Raw genomic sequence first — 23,881 nt, 5'->3', positions numbered from 1 at the left:
TCTGGTTATCCAGAAGCGTGTCACTCTGGTGCCGGCTTTGCCTAAGAATGCCATGTGTGCTTGGACGAGGGGGAGTCGTAGACTCCCATGCCGCCAGGCCCCTGGCAAGTAACCTTGCAGATGTGTCCACAGACCCCAGGGTGTGCCTACCCAGATTAACTGAGAGCATTCAGATACAATCGTTTGGTAATCATGATTGTTCAGGAAAATAGTATACCAGCCAAGCAAAACTTTGCTTTTCGGTTTAGTCCGTTGGCTCCAAGTTTGCCAGGCATTGCTCGTGGTGGCTCTTTGAACCACCATCTCCAGGGGAAAGTGCTACGATAAGAGTAATTCATGTTTCAGTAACATTGGATTTAGTGGAGGCTGGGCATTTGGTGGCACTGGATTTGGCAGAGAGAACAGAGAAGCAGCAAGTCAGAAGCATGAAATTATGAAAGAGAATGACCCATGTGAGAGAGTGTAAGCCTTCTGTTCTTCCTAGAGCTTAGGATGTGTGGTAAGAAAGGGAGCGTGGGGGATGACTGAAATAGACAGGGAGTGGATTGAATATGTACGGAGCAGGTGCCGTTCTAGACCCTCTCCAATCTGATCTCTTTCTTACTACTTCATAGAAACTGTTTTTGGCTGAGATCAGTAACATGTTTATGACAAAATCCAGTGGACGCATCTTGGTCTCATCCTTGACTTTTTCAGCAACATTTGGCATAGGTAGCACTGCCTCACTTCTAGAAATAGTCTGTCTTTTTGGCTCCTGTGACCATTTGGGCTCAGTTTACTTCTGCCTTCTTAGACTCTTTTGCTGGCTGTTTCTCCTCTGATCTCTAAATGCTGGAGTTAGTCAGGGCCTCCTGCACCTGGTCTAACATCTCATCTTACCTACATTGTCTGCCTGGGTGATAATACCTGCTCTGAGAGCTTTAAATGTCTGTCCTATGCTAATAGTTCCCTCTTTTATATCCCAGCCCAAACCACTTTTCTGAGCATAGACCTGTAGATATGAATATCCGCTGAACATCTTTTTTTTAAATTTTTAAAAAAATTTTTTTAAACGTTTTATTTATCTTTGAGACAGGGAGAGACAGAGCATGAACAGGGGAGGGTCAGAGAGAGGGAGACACAGAATCCGAAACAGGCTCCAGGCTCTAAGCTGTCAGCACAGAGCCCGACGCGGGGCTCGAACTCACGGACCACGAGATCATGACCTGAGCAGAAGTCAGCCACTTAACCGACTGAGCCACCCAGGCGCCCCACATCTTTTTTTTTTTTTTTTTTAAATCTCATAGTCGTTCCAGGGGCACCTGGGTGGCTCAATCGGTTAAGTGTCCAACTTCGGCTCAGGTCGCTCAGGTCATGACCTCACAGTTCATGAGTTGGAGCCCTGCATCGGGCTCTCTGCTGTCAGTGCAGGGCCCACTTCGGATCCTCTCCTCATCTGTTTCTCCCCCTCCTACGCTTGCACTCTCCCTCTCAAAAATAAACGCTTTAAAAACCTCATGTCGTCTCAAGCTTCTAATCTGGGAGTGCTCTTGATCAAAAAACTGTTACTGCCTCTATAATCGGATTCTCCTCCCATCTTTCACACTTCAGTAAGCAATGCTTTTTCACTTGCCTATGCCATAAACCTCTAAATTCTAATATCTCTCTCTCCCTGACACATTTCTACTCTGTCACTTAATCTTACTGATTCTGTCTCTAAAATGTGTCTTGAATCTGATCACTTCTTTTCCATTTCCATTTCAGTTCAAGACTTCTCCAGCTTCTACTCTTAATCCTGATCAGGCGTTCTTCATAGAGGGGTATTTTTTGCAAATCAGATTCTACTTAAACCCTATCAGTGTTGCTTGATTGCTTACTATAAACCTAAAATCATTGACAAGGCCTTGTGTGACCCAGTCGTGGTCTACTTCTCCAACGTCACCTTATTCTCTAATGCCCACCTGCTCTGTAGTTCAGACATACTGACCTTTTCAGGTCCTTAAATGCACCTTGATCTTTCCTTCCTCAGGGTCTTTTGCACCAGGATCTTTCCTTCCCCAGGGTCCCTCTGCCTGAAGTGCTCTTCCTTCTCCCCTTTACCTGACTAACCCCTCATTTTTCACTGTTACCTTAAATGTCAGTTCCTCAGAAAAGCCTTCCCAGATACTTTAACCAGTATTCTATCGTAGCATCCTCTATTTACATTTCTTTCATAACAGTGAACTCAATTTGATTTTATTTCTTTTTAAACTGAGGCATACCGGGCCCATCTGCACCCCCCAAAGGCGTGGCTGCCCCGTCGGCATCACAGGGCCACGAGCACGCGTCCTTCAGCCTGGAGTAGCTGGAGTTCATCTTCCTCCGGACTCTGTTCCTCGAAAGCCACCTGTGCCAGTGCCTGTCTGTGCTCATCCCTGAGCCCAGGATCCAGGTGTGGTTCCAGAACAGGCGTGCCAAGTCATGACATCACAGTGGGAAATCCTTTCGGCCCCGGCCAGGCTGGACCTTTTGCTCCACCACTCTGCTCATGGAACTGAAAGGAAATGATGGAAGCCCTAGCTGCCTCTTGAGATAGATGTGAACTGCCTGTCACATCCCAGCACGGTTGGAGAGGACAATCTCTGACCCTGACTCTCAAGGTCAGAATTTTGGAGCCTATTCTCTCTCTCTGAAGGCACTGATTCAAAGCCGGACTCATGGGAGGAACACATCTTTTCTGCCTTTGATAACTCTTGAGGATTCTAGGCAAGTTCAGGTTAAGCTCAGAGGAGCCATGACTAGTAGCCAAGGAGACGCTCATCAGAATACTGTCCTTTCTGGCTTCCGTGTTAAGGTCACACCCGTGTTCTCCTCATGAGGGTTTTGCCAGTTCTCTCTCACCTGTGAAGCTGCCTCACCTTTCGCCTGTGAACATTTACCCTTGCCCAGTTCTTCTTTCTCTGCGGCACGCTCCCCCGAACCCCCCTGAAGTTGTGGCGTTCATTTTGACACATGCATCTCCAAATCTGCACATTCAATTCGGTTTGTATCCCTGCTCCTTCTTGATGGTCCTCTAGTCTTTTGGGCTGGTTTTTCAGAACTCATTATCTCCACAAGAGCACTTCAGCTTGACCCAATTTCCACTTGTGCCTGACAGCTGCCGCCTTCTCACGCTTCCTCCAAGGCTTGCACGTTTAAACGTACTCTAACCCATCTCCTTCAACCTCACGCTGTGGCCAGTATTTACCACTTTTTTAAAGCAGCCTATCGTCTCTACACTCGTTTGTAGCTCCCAGGATTCTGTATCCAGATTATTTCAAGAGTCCCCTGCCTCTAGCTTCTCAACTTTTTACACATCACTCTCTTTAGAAATCTGTAGTAGCCTTCAGTTGCTATCAAATGATGAAAACCTTTTGGTTACTTTCCCAGACAACTAACCGACATGTCTGGCCAACAGGGCAGTTTTTCAGATCTTCTTATGGTCACCCCTTCACAATGTATGTCTCAGAGCTCCCCCATCCCATTTGGGCGCCAAATGAATACTTCTCTCAAAACACGTGAGATCTCTCCCCGCTCCCCCCGACCCCCTTCTGAAGCCTGAAACTTTCTGTAGTCCTAATTTTTGTGCCTGTTACTTCAGTCATCCCAGCATCCCCCTTAGCACTTACTGTTGTACTTCTGTGCCATGTTGGTGAATTACTCAGTGGGTCCACAAATGAAAGAAAAATAAATAAAACTGAGGCATAACTTACAGACAGTAAAATGCACAGGTGAGTTTGGGCACACGTAAAGCCATATAGCTGTCACCACAATTATGATCCCAGTCACTTCCCATGTGCCCTGTTCCAGTTAGTGATCATGTATTTGCGTGTTTATTAGTTAACTGCTTGCTACCTATTACATTAAGATGAGGCCAGAGAGCTTCTCTTTTTTGTTGCCTGACCTCAGTGCAGAGCCTCGCACCCACAGGGGCACAGCCACTATTTGTTGGATGGATGAAAAAAATTATTGAGCGGATGGAATTAAGACGTGAAAGAAAGAAAAGGAGGGCAGAGAAGAAGATGTGGCCATTTTTTCAGTGTCTGTGAGGTGTGAATTGTTTCCCTTGTAGATAGGACCTGAAACTCTGGTTCAATAAATGAAGAAAATCACGTCTAGGCCAGGAATCCAGGTCTGACTCCACCAGAAGAGTAAAATAGTCGCAAGTGGGTCTGTTAAAACTGCCTCGTCTCTTTTGGGATCTTCCAAATTTCACATACTTTCTTTGTCTGCTCAGGACTACCTGTCCTGCTTCACAGAGGAAATTACAACTATCACCCAGGACCTTTCAGAACTCCTGTTCCAAACCCTCTAACTTACCTCCAGTTCCACCCCTGCGTCTTTGTGCTTTCCTATTGTATTGACAGAAATGTTCCTGTTTCTATCTAGAGCTGATCCACTATATTCAGTGGCCTTCCATTCTCTTAGATTCTTCTCTCCATTATCCCCTTTCTGTACAGTTTCCTTTAACTTTTCCTCCATACTTGTTCCTTTTCGTAAGCATTTAAACACATTCGTGTTTTCCTCCCTTTAAAAATAAAAAAAATTATCACTTACCTTCACATCACCCTCTAGTAGATATTCTCTGCCATCCTGTTCACAGCCAGGTTCCTTGGGACTGTTTTTCACCTTCACCTTCTCTATGGGGAACTCATTGTCTTACTGTAAATGCCTTCAGTCTCTCTGCTCCACTGAAAGCACTCTAGCCATGATCACCAGTGACCAGCTTATTGTCACATCTTTTCCTTTATCCTTCCTGCAGTTGACCATTCCATGGCATTTGACAGTGTCTTCTTGGCTACTATAACCCCGCACTCCCCTGGTTGCCCATTCTCTGGCCACTTCAGTCTCCCTTATGAGCTCTTCCAAAATGTTGGCTTTTCCTTGGATTTCTGCATTCTGCCCTCATAAGACCAGCTCCCTGAACCAAATCAGGTTTCTGAATTGCCATCTCTGGATGACTCCCAGGTCTTTGTTGCTGACCCAGTTGGTCTTCCAGCTATGTATAGGATTCTCTGCTAGAATGTCACAAGATGCCTCAAATTCAACATGTTCCCAACTAAACTTTTTTCTCCTAACATGTATTTCTTTCCACTCTGGGAAAGGCATATCCATCCATCCAGTTGCCCAGTCAGACTCTGGGTGCCGTCCTTGCCTCTTCTCTTTTCCCTTTCCAGGCCAGTTAGTTTAGTCTTACCTTGTCCCTCTCCTCATCTAGTGTTTGTCCAGTTCTGTTTAACTGGGTGTTCTTTTGGACTTGTTTTATTAACATCTTTTCTTGAATCTTGATGATGGTTAAGAGAGGCTGTTTCATAGACTTTTCCATGTAAAAGTCTCTGATCATAGAGAGTATGCTGGAGTTCCAGTGAGGCATGATCTTCAACCTGAAAATCACCTTGGTAAGTAAGTTGAACAATCTAAATGACATTTCAGGAGTATTGAGATTCTCTAGTTTTTTAATACATGTGGTATTTCCTCTCTGTTTATTATCAGCATCAGCTATATCATGGCTCCTATTGAATAGGCTTGTGCCTTCAAGGAAACCATAATCTATAGTTAGTTTTGAATAGCATTGGAGTGTGAATAGTAGATTTTTAGTACATGAAAACAGCCCAAGAGATTTTAACATTTTTGTTTTTTGTGACTATAAAATATTTGTGTTAATTATAGAAATCTTGAAATTTGAAAGAAAATACATTTTTTCTTTTTTTAAGTGTTTATCTTGAGAGAGACAACTCAAGGGCAGACAAGCAGGGGAGGGGCAGAGAGAGAGGGAGAGAGAATCCATACCATCAGGTATAGATGGCAGGCTCCATACCATCAGAGCAGAGCCTGATGTGGAGCCCAGTCCCATGAACTGTGAGATCATGACCCTAACCGAAATTAAGAGTCAGACACTTAATTTACTGAGCCACCCAGGCGCCCCTGGAAGAATATACATTTTTTAAAAAGCCATGTGTAATTAGGGTGTCTGGGTCAGTTAAACCGTGTTGCACAACAGGTTATATTCACTCCTGGCTCAGTCAGTTGAGTGTCCAACTTTTGATTTCGTCTCAGGTCATGATCCCAGGGTCATGAGATCAAGCCCTTCTGAGCATGGAGCCTTCTTAGGATTCATTCTTTCTCTCTCTTTCTCTCTCTCTCTCTCTCTCTCTCTCTCTCTCTCTCAAATAGAATAGAAAAGAAAAAAGAAAAGATCATCTGTAATCCTATGTCTGGCCTAATGGCAACAATTATTGACATTTGGATATATTTCTGTCCCATTGTGTTATATGCCATATATATGAAACATACAAGATTCAGACTATATTTCATATCAAGCTTTGTTTTTTTTTCCTAAAGGTCATATCTTGAGCATTTTGCTCAGTGATAAATTATTCTTTGAAAACATGGATTTTAGGGGCACCTAGGTGGCTTAGTCAGTTAAGTGTCCGATTTTGGCTCAGGTCATGATCTTTCACGGTTGGTGAGTTCAAGCCCACATACAGCTTTGTGCTGTCAGCATAGAGCCTGCTTTGGATCCTCTGTCTCCCTCTCTCTCTGCCTCCCCTCTCCCCCGACCTTGCTCACGCGCACACATTCTCTCCCTCTCTCTCAAAAGTAAATAAAACATTAAAAAAAAAAAAGAACATGGGATTTTAAATGGTCGCATAAGAATCTCAGGATGCTATCTTTAACCATTCTTCTCCATTTAGGTCTTGAGAGTGATTATCTTTTTTCTTAAACTTTACTTACTTTTATTTAACTGAGATATAATTGATATATAAGATTGTGTTAGTTGTGCGTGTATAGTGATTTACCTTTTTACTCTCCGGACTAGTTCTGTGATAGCCATTCTAGTTCAAGGAATTTTTTATTTTCAGATAAGAAAAAAATTGAAGTGAATTTTCACCTGACTTGGAACAACACAGAGCAGATTTATACCCCCCAAAAAGCTGACTCTCAACTGCCAGGGTTAATCTGCTTTGTACAAAAAGTTGTATGTTAGTCTGTGTGTTCCTGATAATTAATTTCCTCACGGTGATGTTCATGCATGAGAATGGGGGCAAATTCTCTTCTGTATTTTCTCTTAGGTGGTTCGAGGACACTACAAGGGTCAGCAAATAGGCAAGGTAGTCCAGGTGTACAGAAAAAAATATGTCATCTACATCGAGCGAGTGCAGCGTGAGAAGGCTAATGGTACAACTGTTCATGTGGGCATTCACCCCAGCAAGGTATGGCGGGACTGAGTGGCGGTAGTGGCTGGGTAGTGTAGCTTAGTGCTGTTGTAAGTTCTCAGTGTGTTGGTAGTGTCTACTCAGGTGGCCCAGGCAAGGACTTCTAGAGGGAGGTGGGGCAGGCTTGATTGATTCACTGGCTTAGTCATCGAGGATCCGTATTGTTTTCTTACCTGTTTTATCATCCTCGGTGAAGGCTCTGCCTTCCAGCAGGTTGCAGGAGGGTTCCAGGCATCCCTCTCCTACTAGATAACATCCAGAGGGAGGAGAGGGAAGGAATATCTCTTCCTGTGGCCCTCACACCCACCTGGCGGAATATGAGGATCCGTATTGTTTTCTTACCTGTTTTATCATCCTCGATGAAGGCTCTGCCTTCCAGCAGGTTGCAGGAGGGTTCCAGGCATCCCTCTCCTACTAGATAACATCCAGAGGGAGGAGAGGGAAGGAATATCTCTTCCTGTGGCCCTCACACCCACCTGGCGGAATATGCTGTTCCTCATTTGCACTCCATTCCATGCACTGTATTGTAGGGTCTTTCTCCTCCAGAGTTTCAGATGAGGGCAGGATGGTTGCGGTCTTACTTATCCTTACGATGTCTATTGCCTACTAGCTGGTGGGAATGCTTTTTTAAGCAATGCGCTTTTTAAACGATGTTTTTTAAGCAATGCGTTTTGCTGGCCAGGGGATGATAAACAAACCAGAAACATGTTGGTAGTATAATTTGTTTGTCCCAGCCCAAATGATGGTTGATATCACTAAACTAACTGGTCTCATAGATCCTCAGGAGTTGGGCGGCAGAAGGAACCAAACTGCTATTGTTGGGAAAAGTTCTGCTGTACAGAATAATTACATGGTTACAAATCCTTTCCACTTAAAAAAATAAATAAATAAAGATTTATTTTCTCGCTCCTAACAGGTAGTTATCACCAGGCTAAAACTGGACAAAGACCGGAAAAAAATTCTTGAACGCAAAGCCAAGTCTCGACAAGTTGGAAAAGAGAAAGGCAAATATAAGGAAGAACTTATTGAGAAAATGCAGGAGTGAATATAACCTGTTACGCAACCACGGTTTAACTGTAGATTTTTAGTCTGGTGTGTATTCCTTTGAAACTTTTCAAGATGTCTGTCAAACGTTTCCTTCCTGTTTTGTTGTTGATAATGTAGCTTTGTAAATCTGCTTTTGCTGTTTTGATTAATAATTTTATGAATAATCGTTGAAAATGTCTCCTAATTGCAGAGGGAATTTGCATTGTTCTGTAGATAAAATCCATCTTAGTGTGAGTTCCTTGATGCCATTCTTTCATGTGTTTCTCACGTACGGAGCAGCAAAATAGCAGCGGTAGGATGGCTGTGCTCCTGCCTGGACCCTCATGCTGATGGCGTGGACAGGACAGGGCTCTCGTCCCTAATTCAGGGGTGTGTCCCACTCAGTGATGGTCATTACATGAGCTGGCACATACAGGACTGAGCTCACTCAGTGGCTGGTGCTGCTTTGCACGCTTATGTCTCAGGTCTCGATGGATTGCCCTTTGGCCAGCTTCCTGTCCCTCGTGCTCCAGCCAAGCCAAATGGCATGCGGCTCCCTGACCAAGCTGCCCTTCCCAAGGTCTTGACTTTGTAAGTGTATTTCCAAGTAACTGAAGTGTCCTTCCTCTCTCCTGGGGCTAACTCAGGAAACTGACGACAGCCTGTAGGCAAGATGTGGCTCACAGATTATGTTTGTCCTTCTATTGTTCTCATGATTTCTTAGAAGCCAAGTTCTAACACTTAAAACTTGAGACATTCCACAGAGAAATCTGAATCTTGCTTCATCTGGTTGCATGGGGCCCTGATCCTGCATAGCGTCATTTGTGTGGAGCCCGGGGCTGGCTGCTCTATCCAGTCTGCTCTGCCCATGTGCCCAATTTGCCTGGCCCCCACTGGCATCTGCGTTTTACACTCCTGGTCTAACTGCAACCAAACTAATATGAGTTCACTCCTTGGTGAGTTACACATAGAGACTATACCAGGTGGAGTTGTGGTTTTGATTTTTGTTGTTTGGTTTTTGGTTTTTGGGTTTTTTTTTTTTTTAGAGAGAAATTGAAAATTTTAAGCAGGCTCCATGCTCAGTGCAGAGCCCAATGCGGGGCTCGATCCCACGGCCCTGGGATCATGACCTGAGCCAAAATCAAGAGTCCAGATGCTCAATCGATTGAGCCACCCAGGCGTCCCAAGATGGAATTGCTGTACAACAGAAACTTATTTGCAGCAAATAAGGAAATCACTTTGAAATCTGTGACCCCCTGAGTAGGGGTGAATGGGTTTCTTTCATTTAGGGTTAGGATGGATATTCAGAAAAGGGAGTTTCAGTCATTATTATAGGTAGAGGTGGGTATAAGGTCATACACTTGTCTTAAGGAAACCTGCTGATTTAGCATTGTCTGTTGTGTTAATGAAGTTTGTTTCTGCCGTGGGTGAAGATTTTAACATTCTAATGAAGCAGAGGTAACTGTTGGACCTGGGGAAGGGGTTATGGGCCTGCTGAAGAGCCATAAACTGGATTGGGTCTTGGGCTCCTGATCTTGGGGAAGCAGTGAAAGGCCTTGCTTACTTTTGAAACAGCCCTGGGAGTTTTGCCACTGATTCATTATCTCTGATATGGTTAGGCTACTTCCTGGCCTAGTTCAATCTGTTGTTAGTTTTTGCATTCTCATTCTTCCCTTAAAGTCCTTAGCTATTGAGTTTTTTGCATTTCTTTTTAATTCTGACACCTTGTAAGTTCTACAAGAAGTGTGCTAGAGCAAGAAGAGATGCTTGGGGGCACCTGGGTGGCTCAGTGGGTTAAGTGTCCAACTTTGGCTCAGGTCAGGATCTCATGGTTTGTGAGTTCAAGTCTCGAATTAGGCTCTCTGCTGTCAGCACAGAGCTTGCTTGGATCTTCTGTCCCCCTCTTTCTCTGCCCCTCCCCTGCTCAGGCTTTCTCTCTCAAAAATAAATAAATATTAAAAAAAGAAGAAGAAGAAGAAGAGCTGGTTAGGCATATATCATAGAAAATAGTTGGGACCTAAAATGACTTCTTTTCTTTTCTTTTCTTTTCTTTTCTTTTCTTTTCTTTTCGTTTCGTTTCGTTTCGTTTCATTTTGTTTCGTTTATTTATTTTGAGAGAGAGAGCAAGGGAGGGGCAGAGAAGGGAGAGAGAGAATCCCAAGCAGGCGCTGTGGTTTCAGCACAGAGCCCAACACAGGCTCAAACTCACAAACAGTGAGATCATGACCTGAGCTGAATTCAAGAGCTGGATGCTTAACCGACAGCCACCCAGGCACCCCTAAAATGACTTCTCTTTCTTTTTCTGGGCACCCCTAACTCTTTCTGCTTACATAACTTCTAGTTACTCTTCAAGATTTAGCACCAGATCCATCTCTAAAATCCTCCCTTGCTTCTGTGAAAAATTATTGATTAAAATGCATGATAAAAATGCATAAAATGATAAAATGCCTCTAGTGATACATGGCTGGACACATTGAGTTTCTTAGTAAATGTTGATTGAGTCCATTATTTCCCATTTTGAATGATGAAAAATGAGCTCAGATTAATTGTCCAGATCCCAGAGAATGTAAGAGATGGAGTTAGTATTTGAACCCAGACCTCACTGCGTCAGAGACCACTCACATCCCACTTCAAGCCATCCATCCCTGGTGGTCATTTTTTCACCCTGTCATTTTTCACTCCCTTTCCCAGAGTCTGACAAGAGACTAGACATCAGTGTACGAGGGAGAAGAAGCTATACATTTATAGCAGTAGTGCTGCCTGGTGGGAAAAGCATTGTCACCATTTCTCCACGGGACAGTCCATAAGCTTTTGAGCAAGTTACTTAGCTCTGTGCTTCCGTTTTCCCAGTAGTAAAGCATCATAGTTAATACTTGCACTGCCTTCCCGCCTCATGGAAAATGGCAGGATCAAATAGGCTCTTTCTGAGGACCCTGAAAGCTGTGAGTGTACAAATGCTAATATTGTTTGTTGTTGTTGTTTTACTGTATTTCCAATCTAAGATTTGCTTTGCACCGAAAGAGGTAATGATTTTTTTACCAGACAAGTCCGTGGAAGCGGAAGCACAAACCACAAAATTCAGTATGCATTCTCTGACTCAGGCATTGATTTAAGAGTAGGCAGAATGATACTTGTCTTGGCTCTGAAGCCAGAGAGATTTGTATTCAAATCCTGCTCTGGTTTTTGGGCAGCCATTTGTATGAGCTTGTTTCCCCGTATAGGTGAGAAGCTAAAAATGTTTCTCTTTGTGAAAATGCTTTATCAGACGTGAAAACTAAAGTAGTGGTCCACCAGATTCTTCTGCCCTTAGGAGTCACTTGGATGCTTACTAATAGTTTCTACCCCTTTGCTGGGAGGTTCCGTGATGCAGTAAGAATGGAGAGAGACCTCTTCAGGTCTTATGTGAATGTGTATTTCTGAGGTGGCTCTTGTGTGATATTTACAACCAGTTAACTCTGGGGATTGTGGATTAGGATACGTGTAAAGTATGTATATACACACAGCATATAAAATAGAGTAGGTGCCTCATACACGGCAGCTATGTTACCATTAGTAGTCTAGTGAGATCTGTAGTTTTTTCCGAATTTGAGTTTTGTCTTTATTCTCAAACAACACATGATTTAGTACCCAGAAGTTGCATAAAAGTAAGATTCCATACTAGATTATAGCACGGACGACATATTCTGATACCTGGTCTGGGCCCTAGGCTCCAGCCTTAATTCTCATCAATAAACTTAAGTGATGATGTTTCCTAGGAGTCGGTCTTTGCTTGTTTTCAGCAACCTGTTCACTACAAATGACGGACCAGAGCTTTGAGAGCGGTCATTCCCACCACCGCCAGCCCCCCACGGGCAACCAGATCATGCCAGAATGCTTGTATTGAGCCATGTGAGTAATAGTGCATGGTGAAGAGCAGGAGCTCAGCATCACATGTGAGTTCTAATCCCAGTGCTGTCAGTTCCCAGCTGTGCGCCCTTGGGCAAATTGCTCAACCTCTGGGCCTCAGTGTTGTCATTTACAAGATGGAAGTAAAAAGTGCCCACTTCATTGAGTTGTCAGGCTTAATACCCGAGATACCACGTGTAGAGCACAGAGAGCTCAGCAAACTTTAGCTTTTCTTTTTTTTTTTTTAATTTTTTTTTTTTTTTAACGTTTATTTACTTTTGAGACAGAGAGAGACAGAGCATGAACGGGGGAGGGTCAGAGAGAGAGAGGGAGACACAGAATCTGAAACAGGCTCCAGGCTCTGAGCTGTCAGCACAGAGCCCGACGCGGGGCTCGAACTCACGAACTGTGAGATCGTGACCTGAGCCGAAGTCGGATGCTCAACCGACTGAGCCACCCAGGCGCCCCTAGCTTTTCTTTTAAAGGAGATGGGCAGTAGGTTTGTTTGTAGGAGCTGAGGGAAAACGTTTTCTCAGGGGAGCTCAGATAAATGCTGGTTGGTTTGGTTGTTTTGTTTTTAAGATTTTATTTTTAAGTAATTTCTATAACCAACGTGGGGCTCAAACTTAACAATCCTGAAGTTGACAGTCACATGCTCTACCAACTGAGCCAGCCAGGTGCTCCAAATGCTGGTTCTTGAATGGAGGGGAGATGTACGGGCAGTAATGTGTTTTGGCTGCTGCAGGAAATGGGGACTGGAGAATGCCGCATGGGTGGGCCTGCCTATCAAGGTTCAGGCCCAAGGATTTTAGCGTGTTTCCTGGAATGACTTTGAATTAAGCAGTTTCCTACCGACCTCATTATGCAGATGTCCATTCACTTGAGTGAGTCCCCTGTGCTATTTTGGGAAGCCTCCAAACTTTTCTTGTTAAATGTTTTATTTATTTTTGAGAGAAAGAGAGGCAAAAGTACAAGCTAGGAAGGGGCAGAGAGAAAGGGAGACACAGGATATGAGCAGGCTCTAGGCTCTGAACTGTCTACACAAAGCCTGATGTGGGGTTTGAACTCACGAACTGTGAGATGACCTGAGCTGAAGTGGATGCTTAACTGATTGGTCCCCCCAGGTGCCCCAGTGGAAGCCTCCAAACTTTTAAACTTCAGATAACTGCTTCCGAATGTCTATTTTCATACTGCATTCTGGCATGTTCAGCTACAGAGCTCTTAGTGTGAGCTGGGCAGGCAAGGAATTGAAAATTCTGGGAACCAGACAATTCTACTCACTGAGACTCTACCGTCCTCTGTTGATACTACAGACTGAGCAGTTCCCATCTGACAGCATGTGTCTTTTTTCATTGTCCTGTTATATTAGTTTTTTTTTTTAAGAAGTAATTCTTACATATGGTGTAACATTAGATGATAACACAAGGCATGCAGTGAAAAAGTTAAGTTTCCTTGTCCCTTGGTTCTCGGTTACTCAGTTCTCTCCAGAAGCAGTCACTGTTTCCAGTTTCTTTTGTATTTTTCCAGAAATATTTTGTGCATATATGATTGGGCGCTTATTAAAAGTCTGTGGGGCATCTGGATGGTTCAGTCGTTTAGGCATCTGACTTCAGCTCAGGTCATGATCCCACGACTTGTGAGTTTGAGCCTTGCGTTGGGCTCTGTGCTGATACCTCCGAGCCTGGAACCTGCTTTGGATTCTGTGTCTCCTCTCTTTCTGCCCTTCCTCCGCTCAAGCTCTGCCTCCCTCTCTCTCTCTCTCTCTCAAAAATAAACATTAAAAAAAAAGAAGTCTGATCTATGAAGAAGTCTTCTTGAGAAAGACAGATCATCCAAATGTAAATAGCTCTATACTATAAGGTTGATTTACTGTTTGAACACATAATTACAATATAAACATGCACAAATATTAAGTAAAATATTTGGCTGAGGCACCTGGGTGGCTCCTTTAAGCATCCGACTTTGGCTCAGGTCATGATTTCATGGTTTGTGACTTACAGCCCTGCATCTGGCTCTCTGCTATCAGCTCGGAACCCGCTTCAGATCCTCTGTCTCCCTCTCTCTGCCCCTTCCCTGCTCACACGCTTTCTTTTTCTGTCTCTCAAAAATAAATGATCATTCATAAACATACATTCTTTGGTCTTCAGAAATAACTAAGTGCACCTGGTTGGCTTGGTCAGTGGAGCTTTTGACTTGATCTCAGGGTTTGAGTTTGATTCCCACGATGGGTGTAGAGATTCCTTAAAATTTTGGGGGGCACCTGGATGGCTCAGTCAGTTGAGTGTCCAACTTCGGCTCAGGTCATGATCTCATGATTCTTGAGTTCAAGCCCCACATCTGGCTTGCTGCTGTCCGTGCAAAGCCTGCTTCGGATCCTCTGTCCCCCTCTCCTTCTCTGGCCCTTCCCTTCATGTTCTCTCTCTCAAAAATAAATAAAATACATTTAAAATAAAACTCTAAAAAGAAATAACTAAGTCAACCACATCCTCGCCTACCCCTAGCTGGAGAGCCACTAATTCTAAAATAGGGTTTTCACAGTTCTCATCTTAGGAATTAGATGTCTCTGTCTTGTTAAGCTGTGTAGAATTCAGGGTTTTTGGGTTGACTTACTGTCTGAAATTGGAGAAGCAGTATGGCTTAGTGGGATGAACAGAAGCTATGAAGACTTCTATTCAGATCCCAGTTCTGTTACTTAAAACAGGCTTTGGGCACGTTACAGATCTAAGCCTCTCTTTGCTAATATGTAAAATGGGTTTAATAAGGTCCATAAGGTGCTATGACTATTGAATGATAGGTAATTCAAAGCACCTAGTTCAGTGGCATATGGCTGCTACTCAAGAAACCTGTCGTCAGTGGTGGCTGCCCACGCATATGTGCTGAGCAAATGAACTGTGAAGCATGTTGGGGCTTTCAGCTCCTCCAGTAACCTCCAAGCTTTCAGATCAGGAAAGGAACTTTATGATTGCATGGCTTTGTGACTCTGCGTGCCTGTTTTTATTTACAGGGTCGAGTTTAGGAAAAGGGATCCTCGGGGTTGCACTAGAGCATTTTAGTCAGCTCTTGTTTACTTTATCCTTTTGGGATTGTCTTGGAGGTTTTTCCTTTAGCAGTTGATCTCAGACTTTTTGGTCTCAATATACCTGCTTACACATTAAAAAAAAAATTATTTTGAGGGATGGGGAGGGAGCACAAGGGGGGTGAGGGGCAGAAAAAAGAGGGAGAGAGAATCCCAAGCAGGCTCCTTGATGTCTGATGTGGGGCTTGATCTCGTGAACCCTGAGATCACGACCTGAGCTGAAATCAAGAGTTGGACACTTAGCCTGTTTATGCATTTAAATACCTGTTACACATCTAAAAATTATTGTGGGGGGCATCTGGGTGGCTCAGTCAGTTAAGCATCTGACTTTGGCTCAGATCACAATCTCAAGATTTGTGAGTTCACGCCCGGCATTGGACTCTTTGCTGTCAGTGCAGAGCCTGCTTCGGATCCTCTGTCTCCCTCTCTCTCTCTCTCTCCCATCCACCCCCATCTGAAAAAAAAAAAAATTATTGTGGACCCCAAATCTTACTTATATATGAGTTATGTCATATTATTTACTACATTTTAAATTAGAACAGAAATTTAACATATTTTAGATTCATTTTAAAATAACAATAATAAACATAAAATCTTAAATAACATTTTTATGGAAAATCTTTTCCAAAGCAAAATCTGAAAATGTGGGAAGAGTTACATTGTGTTGCATTTTTGCAAAATTCCTTAAAGTCTGACTTAGTGCAAGACAAATGGATTCTTAACAATGCTTCTGCATTCAATGTGTTGCAACATGTTTTGGGTAAAGCACAGGAAGAAAATTGAGCTTCACACAGATTGGAGAATAGAGAGGCCCTTGCACGTCTCCTGGGAGAGTCTCAGGGACTTCCCTGGGGTCCATGAACTATACTGACTTATTTCCAGAAGTAGACTTTTAAGTGCCTTGAAGGCAGAGAGTATTTCTTCATTTGGTGGGTCACTGAATCTTAGTTCCTGGCCTTCGATACCACTTTTTATCTAAAGTGGGTGATAAAATGTGTTTGACAGATTGACTGATAGAGGGAGCTATTGGCCAATGCTAGCCCACAACTGTAATACCAAGATTAAGGAATTTTCTCATTTCACAGAGCGTGAAACAGATTTAGACAAAACTGGTGTCTGAAGAGCCACATCCCTGTGCTTCCCAACACCTGCTTTTTAAAGAAGTTGCCAAGAGGGTGAGGCAAAGACTAGACTTAATGTTGGGGCGCCTGGGTGGCTCAGTCGGTTGAGTGTCCAACTTCGGCCAGGTCATGATCTCACGGCTCCTGAGTTGGAGCCTGGCGTCAGGCTCTGTGCTGACAGCTCGCGGAGCCTGGAGCCTGCTCTGGATTCTGTGTCTCCCTCTCTCTCTGCCCCTGACCCACTCAAGTTCTGTCTCTGTCTCTCTCAAAAAGAAATAAACATTAAAAAAAAAAAAAAAAAGATCAGACTTAGTGGGATCAACTTAGAAAATATTTGCCTTTATTTAAGAAACAGGAAAAAATCTACAATAGCTAAAAAGTGGAAGCAACTCACATGTCCATCTTCAAATGAATGGAGAAACAAAATGTGGCAAATACACACAGTAGAATGTTATCCTTAAAAAGGAAGGAAATTCCGATACATGCTACAGCATGGCTTAAGCTTGAGGACACTGTGCTAAGTGAATCAAGACCGTCACAAAAAGAAAAATACTGTATGATTCCACTTATATCAGGTATCTAGAGTAGTCAAATTTACAGAAACAAGGTAGAATGGTGGTTGCCAATGACTGGGGGAAGGGAGAATGGGGAGTTGTTAAATGGGTATGAAAAAGTTCTGGAGGTTGGGCACACAGCAATGTGAATATACTTAATGCTACTGGGCTTTACCCTCCATGGTTAGGAGGGTGAATTGTATTATATTTTACCATGATTAAAAATAAATTAAGAAAAAAATCGGAAGAAAGCAGTAAACTTTCTTCTCTAATTTAGTTATGGCTGACGTCACCCTTCAACTACTCAGTTCAGTTATACAAAGTGTTTATTGAGCACATTCTACATATTATAAGTGTTATATGAGCATATTCTACTCCTGAGGAGCAACCATCAGTTAAACAGTGCCTGTCCTCAAGAAGGAGTTTGCCCTCTACTAGAGTGTTGGTTAAGATACACGGCCACAAAAGAAACACTAATAGAATGAAATAGATCTCGGAGAAGGCAGTGCTTGGACTGGAACTTAAGGACAACAGAGTTTCTAACTAGCATGTTTTCCGGGAGCAGTATATACACAACGATGACCTAGTTTCCCATATTACTGGTCAGATCAAAAGCTTGGAATCGTGTTTGAAGAGTTGGTACAGATGTTAAAGATTATTGGTCCAACTTCCTATTTAATCCAAGAATCTATTCTGCTAAGTGAAGAAAGAAATCAGGAGGTAATTCGAGGTAAAAAAACGTGGCTAGTGCAGGGAAACGGTGGTCCACGATAAAAATACGCTGGATTTAGGGAGGGGCGGAGTCCGGCGCGCGGGTCACGTGGGGGCGCGGGAGGCGGGTCTGTGTGCGCGCTGGTCACGCGGCCGGGTGTTGACACTTCCGGGTGGGACCAAAGTGAGGCGGCTGGGCAGGGGTTGGCAGGTTCCGCGACAACCATGGCGTATAACGGCCTCACGGTGCCTCTCATCGTGATGAGCGTGTTCTGGGGCTTCGTCGGCTTCTTGGTACCCTGGTTCATCCCTAAAGGTCCCAACCGGGGGTAAGTGTGCCAGGCCCGCCTTGGGAGGGACGCGCGGCGAGGACCCGCCAGGCAGGGCGGGGGAGGGGGCGACCTGCACCGGTCAGAGACCTTGGGGCGGCCCTGGACTCCAGAGTCAGGCCCCTATCTCCTGCAGCCCCCCGACGTCTTGTCGCAGCAGCTTCCGTGTTCGCCGGGCCGAGGGTGAGGAGGGTGACTTCCGACGGACCCTCCTTGGCAAGGGGTTTTAGGGAAATTTGTTCTCATCACGGGCCTGTCTGGGGAGGGCGCATCGGAAATAGGTTTATATCGACTCAAGGAGAAGTTGGGGTTTGCCTCTAGACGACTTTTCGCCCCTTTAGTCCTGCCCTCCACTCAAATGAGGCCTCGTTTGCCTAAACTTTAAAGGAAAGGATCAAATAAGACAGAAATGCCCTTTGTGCCTCACATGTTGTCGCAGTTGCACAGGACAAGCTTGTGCAGCAACGTTGAGCCCAGGCCTTGCATCTAGTGGGCGCCAGGTAGTTGGGGCCTGATCTAAAGCGAGATTAATTACCGAAGAGCAGGAGGTATTGTTTAGAAACCCCTGCGTCATACCTTTTGGAGAGCGCTCCTGCGCTTGTATTTTGAATGTATCAAGTTCTTAGAATGATGGACTAAGACTTTTCTCCTAGACTTCTTTGTTAATTAGAGCTTTGTAATCTATTTTATAAGCATGAGATAGAGCCTTATCTTCATAGGAGCTTTGGAACACCCTCTTTCTGGTTCCTCTTTTGCCTCTTAGTCATTTTTTCTCAGCACAAAATCACGTGGAATGAAACTTAGGCTGAAGACAGAGCTTGTCAGAAACACCATCTCTTGCTTTATTCTTTGAAACAAATCGGTGGCTTTACAGTGCTTTGCATGCATAGGAGGCATTCAGTAACTATCCATTGAATGAATGGATAAGTCTATTGCCTTTATTAAAGGAAAGAAAATGCCATTATTCCTTAATATTTTGTGACCCAAACCCCATTTGCTGTCTGGGTACTTATATTTGGTACTTATATCTACCTTGAAAGTCAGTCAATTTGTTTAAAGAGTTAAAATGGTAGATGAATTTCTACCATTTGGTGGTATTGGGTTTCCCCTTCCCCCTTCCCCCCCATAACATCAGTTATAGAGGGTCATCTCTCTAGCCTATAATAAATGATGCAGCGTGTCAGTTCTTGGGTTATTAAAACAATTGGTATTAACCAAATTTAATTTCTTAGACTTTTTTCTTCTACTAGAGTTAAGGAACAACGAAGTACTTCTTTGTTGTGTTTCTTTCTTCAGTTATTTCATTACTCTACTGTCTGCCTCTCCAGCCTAAATACTCAAAAAAGCATTTACTAATGTGCTGGTAACAACGACCACTCCTTTCTCAAAGACCCCCATTTGGGACTACCCATGCCCAACCTTGGGACTTCATGCCGCTGCTCTTATCCAGGGTAATGAAATGCTTCTTGTAGTACATTGAACTACTCAGTTTCCAGCCGTAGTGTCATGATTCAGGTTTGACCTGCTAGTGATATGTTATCTGGGCCTAATTCACAGCCTCTACCCCAATCCTTGTGTTTCCTGCTCTTGGCAGGATTGAGCAGTTCTTAGAACACAAAGTGTCTCTTAGGAGTTACTGTAATTACACTTTGAGAAACACTGCTCCTAGCTGGATGATCCCTGTGACCTTGGACAATTTAGTTAACTTTTCAATGTTCCCATTTCCTTATTCTAAGATGAAAATATTAGTACTGAATTAGTAGTAGTTCCCCTTTGTCTCCTGAAAGGCTGCAAATGGGTTTTGTTTTGTTTTGTTTTGTTTTGTTTTGTTTTGTTTTTTTAGTGCCGTGAAGTTTGATTGCTTCAAGGACTAGGTGAATTTTTAATCAGGAGAGCATTTCAGATTTGAAGGATTTAAAAATATCTTTGTTAAGGAGATAAGTAAAGGTGGCTGTGTGACAAGGGAAGAAGAGAGACTTTGATGTTAAATCCTTTCCCCCTGTAAGTCCCAAGCACATCAGAATGCAGAAAAGTCTCTGTAAAACCCAAATCAAACCCCTTGTTCTCATTCTTTTCGACACTGAAAAAGGGCCAGGTGAAACCAAGTTTGTGTTTGGAATCAGCTTTCCTGACCATTCATGTTTTTTATGATTTCACTCTCTTCAGGAATCCACAGATGCTCTAAAAGCTTCGGTTTTTCACAGTGGCTCCTTTAGCAGTAGGTGTGTGTGTGTGGGGGGGGGGGGGTTGGAAGGGACTTCAGTCAGCTCCAATTTTTTCAAACATACAGAACATTTTCAAACATAAAAGAATAGAGAGACTGCTGGATACCACCACTTAGATATAATTGGTAACATTCAAATTTGCTTTATATCTGTGAATATGTGTATGTGTGTGTATATACACACATATATAATTTTGCTGAACTGTTTGAAAGTAAATTGCATTCATCATGATGCTTTACCCCTAAACACTTCAGCATGCAACAACTAAGTGGCATATTTGGAGACGATATTTTATGTATGCATGTATGTATGTAATCTCTACCCCCAGCATGGAGCTCGAATTCATGACCTCGAGATCAAGAGTTCCACCACGTTCTTCTGACTGAGCCAGCCAGGCACCCCTGAAGGCGGGGGAGGGGGGGGGGGCTTTTGCTATGAAACTATTAAGCAGGTAACACAGAAGAGACTCAGCTGTTTTCAGCTCTCTGAAATGGTCTTTGGGGAAGACAGAAGATACAGGGGTTCCAGGTTGAGGCAGAGGGATGGAAGAAAATGAGCAAAAGCTTGGCATGGAGAATAGTAAACCTGACGTGTTTTGGGGGACAGTGAGGCCCCCTGCGTTTGGGAATGAAAGTTGCTGTTTGAAAGTGGAGAGTGGTGAGGATGAGTGGAGGGAACTGGTGACAGGTGAGGAGCCGGACTTGATGGTGTAGATCTTCACACATTTTTAAGTTTTTGTGTTTATTTTGAGAGAGAGTGTACTTGAGTGCGAGCAGGGGAGGGACACGCAGAGAGGGAGAGAGAATCCCAGGCTGGTTCCTCGCTGTCAGCAAGGAGACTGATGTGGGGGCTTGATCTCACGAACAGCGAGATCATGACCTGAGCTGAAACCAAGTCAGATGTTTAACTGACTGAGCACCCCGCCCCCCGCCACCCAGGCACCCTTTCAAGTATTTTTATTCCGCAGTTGGCAAAGTTTTGTAGCACAAATTATCATGCATACTTATTTATGTATTAGAAGCATAATGTATCAGTTACTTTGAAGAATGTGCCTTCAAAATATATCCGGAGTCTGACCAGTCCTCCCTACCTGTGCTACCAGCCTGGTCCATGGGATTATTGCAGTTCCCTCCCCGACTGGTTTCTCAGCTTTTTCCCTCTGCCTCTTTCCCCCCAGGTTGTTTCCACTCTGGAGAGATTCTCTTAGAATCGGAATCAGATTTTGTCAGTCCTGTTCTCGGATCCCTCCAAATAGCTTTCCTTTTCCTTTTCCTTTAGAAGCTACCAAACCCTGCTCTTTATCCTCCTGAGTGTCAGAAATTGCAGAACTACAGTTGATCTATTTTGAAGGTGTTTCCAATTCTTGTCTATATTCTCCCCTCCCCTGACTTCACTTCCTACTAGGCTCCCGTGGCTCTGCTCAGCCCCTCGGGCCTCTGTCCTGTTTTAACTTCTGGTACCCTAGAGCCTCTGCATTCGCTATTGCCCCTGTCTGGAACATTCCCTCACCTCCTTCAGGACTGACTTGCCGGATCCTACCCTCTTTAAAATTGCAGCCATAGTGGGTGCCTGGGTGGCTCAGTCATTAAGCATCCTATTTCGGCTCAGGTCATAATCTCATGGCTCATGAGTCCGAGCCCCTCTGTGCTGACAGCTCAGAGCTTGGAACCTGCTTTGGATTCTGTGTCTCCCTTGCTCTCTGCCCCTCCCCCACTCACGCTCGCTCTCTGCCTTCTTCAGAAATAAATAAACAAACATTTAAAAAAATTAAAAAATTGCAACCACAGCCTCCAACCCCTGTATACCCTTATTCTCCTTTCTTGCTTTAGTTTTCTCCATTAGCACTTACTGACCATCTGGCATACTAATGGTACATAAATAAATAGTTCTTGATGTGTCTGACTTCGGCTCAGGTCATGGGTTCGAGCCCCGCTCTGTGCTGACAACTTGGAGCCTGCTTCAGATTCTGTCTCTCTCTCTCTCTGTCTTCCCCTCCCCTGCTCATGCTGTCTCTCTCAAAAATAAACATGAAAAAAAATAGTTCTTGTTTATTGTTTACCTTGTTTGTTGTCTTTCTCCCCCACTATTATGTAAACTTTACCAGAATGGGGGTTGTCATCCATTTTGTTTACTCCTCTTTCCCCAAAGCCTGGTACATACTGGATTCTCATTGAAAATCTGCTGAATGAATGAATGGATGTGCCAATATTAACCACAGAAAGTGCACATGCACACACAAAACTTCTAAAGGATGAGTTAAAAATAAGATAAATGGGAATTCTGATATTTGCTTCTTGCATCCTAGAAGATAGTCTTGCTTATTCTGTGGGGTGTGGAGACCCCCTTTTTGGAAATTACTCCCTATGGATGATGGAGAGTATTGAAAGATGGTCAGCTGTAGAGTGATGTAATGAAAAGAATATTTTAGGGGCACCTGGGTGGCTCAGTCATTTGAGCATCTGACTTCGGCTCGGGTCAGGATCTCACAGTCCATGAGTTCGAGCCCCGCATCGGGCTCTGAGCTGACAGCTCAGAGCCTGGAGCCTATTTCAGATTCTGCGTCTCCCTCTCTCTCTGCCCCTCCCCCGCTCATGCTCTGTCTCCCTCTGTCTCTCAAAAATGAATAAACATCAAAAGAATTAAAAAAAAAGAGTATTTTAGAAAGACGACTCTGAGGTGATTGTGATAGGATGAAAGGGAAGGAAGAAAGTTTTGAATCTTCTAGCATTTGGTGATGGAGGGTGAAGGGGAGGTGTGAGCAGAAAGATGACAGATTTGTGGAGTGGGTGGGATGGGTGGAAATGACAGAGCTTCTTCTGGGGAGTAGGGAATTGGGAAGAGGATATCATGAGTTCAGTTGTTTAAATGTTGAGATTCAGCTGATCAGAGATCCAGATTTAACTATTTTCAGACGGGACTGGAGATGGGGAGAGGTCAACATTAGAAAGTTTGTTTACTTATTTACTTATTTATTAAAAAAATTTTTTTTGAAGAATCCTCTCTTTTTCATTGTGAACCCATGCAGTTCTGATATTTTTAAAGTTTACTTATTTTTAGTAATCTCTGCCCCCAACGTGGGGCTGGAACTCACAACCCTGAGATTAAGAGTCCCATGTTCTTTCGACTGAGCCAGCCAGGTGCCCCCTAGAAAGTCATATAATTTTTTTTAATGTTTTTTTTTTTTTTTTAACGTTTACTTATTTTTGAGACAGAGAGAGACAGAGCATGAACAGGGGAGGGTCAGAGAGAGGGAGACACAGAATCCGAAACAGGCTCCAGGCTCTGAGCTGTCACCCCGGAGCCCGACGCAGGGCTCGAACCCACGGACCGCGAGATCATGACCTGAGCCGAAGTCGGAGGCTTAACCGACTGAGCCACCCAGGCGCCCCCTTTTTAATGTTTGTTTATTTTGAGGAAGGGAGAGAAAGACAAGAGTGTGAGTGGGGGAGGGGCAGAGAGAGAGGGAGACCCAGAATCTGAATCAGGCTCCAGACTCCAAGCTGTCAGCACACACCTTGATGTGGGGCTCAAACTCACGAAGTGGGAGATCATGACCTGAGCTGAAGCTGACATTTAACTGACTGAGCCACCCAGGCGCCCCTAGAAAGTCATATTTTTAAAAGTATAGTGTCGGGGTGCCTGGATGGCTCAAATGGTTAAATGTCTGACTCTTGATTTCTGCCCAGGGCATGATCTCATGGTTGGTGAGATCAAGGCCCACATTGGGCTCTGCGCTGACA

General features: G+C 43.9%; 2 protein-coding genes across 6 annotated transcripts in view; both read left to right on the top strand.

Moving 5' to 3' along the window:
* Positions 1-23,881, top strand: part of RPL26L1 (ribosomal protein L26 like 1) — a 50,259-nt gene that overhangs the window by 656 nt on the left and 25,722 nt on the right. For 2 of the 5 annotated variants that reach the window (XM_015537757.2, XM_042992193.1), the window contains exons 3-5: positions 7,071-7,211; positions 8,131-8,306; positions 12,020-12,172. In XM_015537757.2, coding sequence (XP_015393243.1) covers positions 7,071-7,211; positions 8,131-8,259 — 270 coding nt within the window. In that variant the 3' untranslated portion in view covers positions 8,260-8,306; positions 12,020-12,172. Of the gene's footprint in view, positions 1-2,234; positions 2,619-7,070; positions 7,212-8,130; positions 8,307-12,019; positions 12,173-23,881 lie in introns of those variants that run through there. The other 3 variants (XM_007082795.2, XM_042992199.1, XM_015537755.2) reach the window with 2 other exon arrangements.
* ATP6V0E1 (ATPase H+ transporting V0 subunit e1) overlaps positions 17,740-23,881 on the top strand; it is a 31,864-nt gene continuing 25,722 nt past the window's right edge. Inside the window, exon 1 of the mRNA XM_007082794.3 lies at positions 17,740-17,916. Within this exon, the coding sequence (XP_007082856.2) occupies positions 17,813-17,916 (104 nt within the window). The 5' untranslated portion in view covers positions 17,740-17,812. The remainder of the gene's footprint in view (positions 17,917-23,881) is intronic.

The sequence above is a fragment of the Panthera tigris genome, chromosome A1, assembly GCF_018350195.1.
Source record: "Panthera tigris isolate Pti1 chromosome A1, P.tigris_Pti1_mat1.1, whole genome shotgun sequence".
Classification (NCBI taxonomy): domain Eukaryota; kingdom Metazoa; phylum Chordata; class Mammalia; order Carnivora; family Felidae; genus Panthera; species Panthera tigris.
This window is presented reverse-complemented; position numbering and strand designations above follow the sequence as displayed.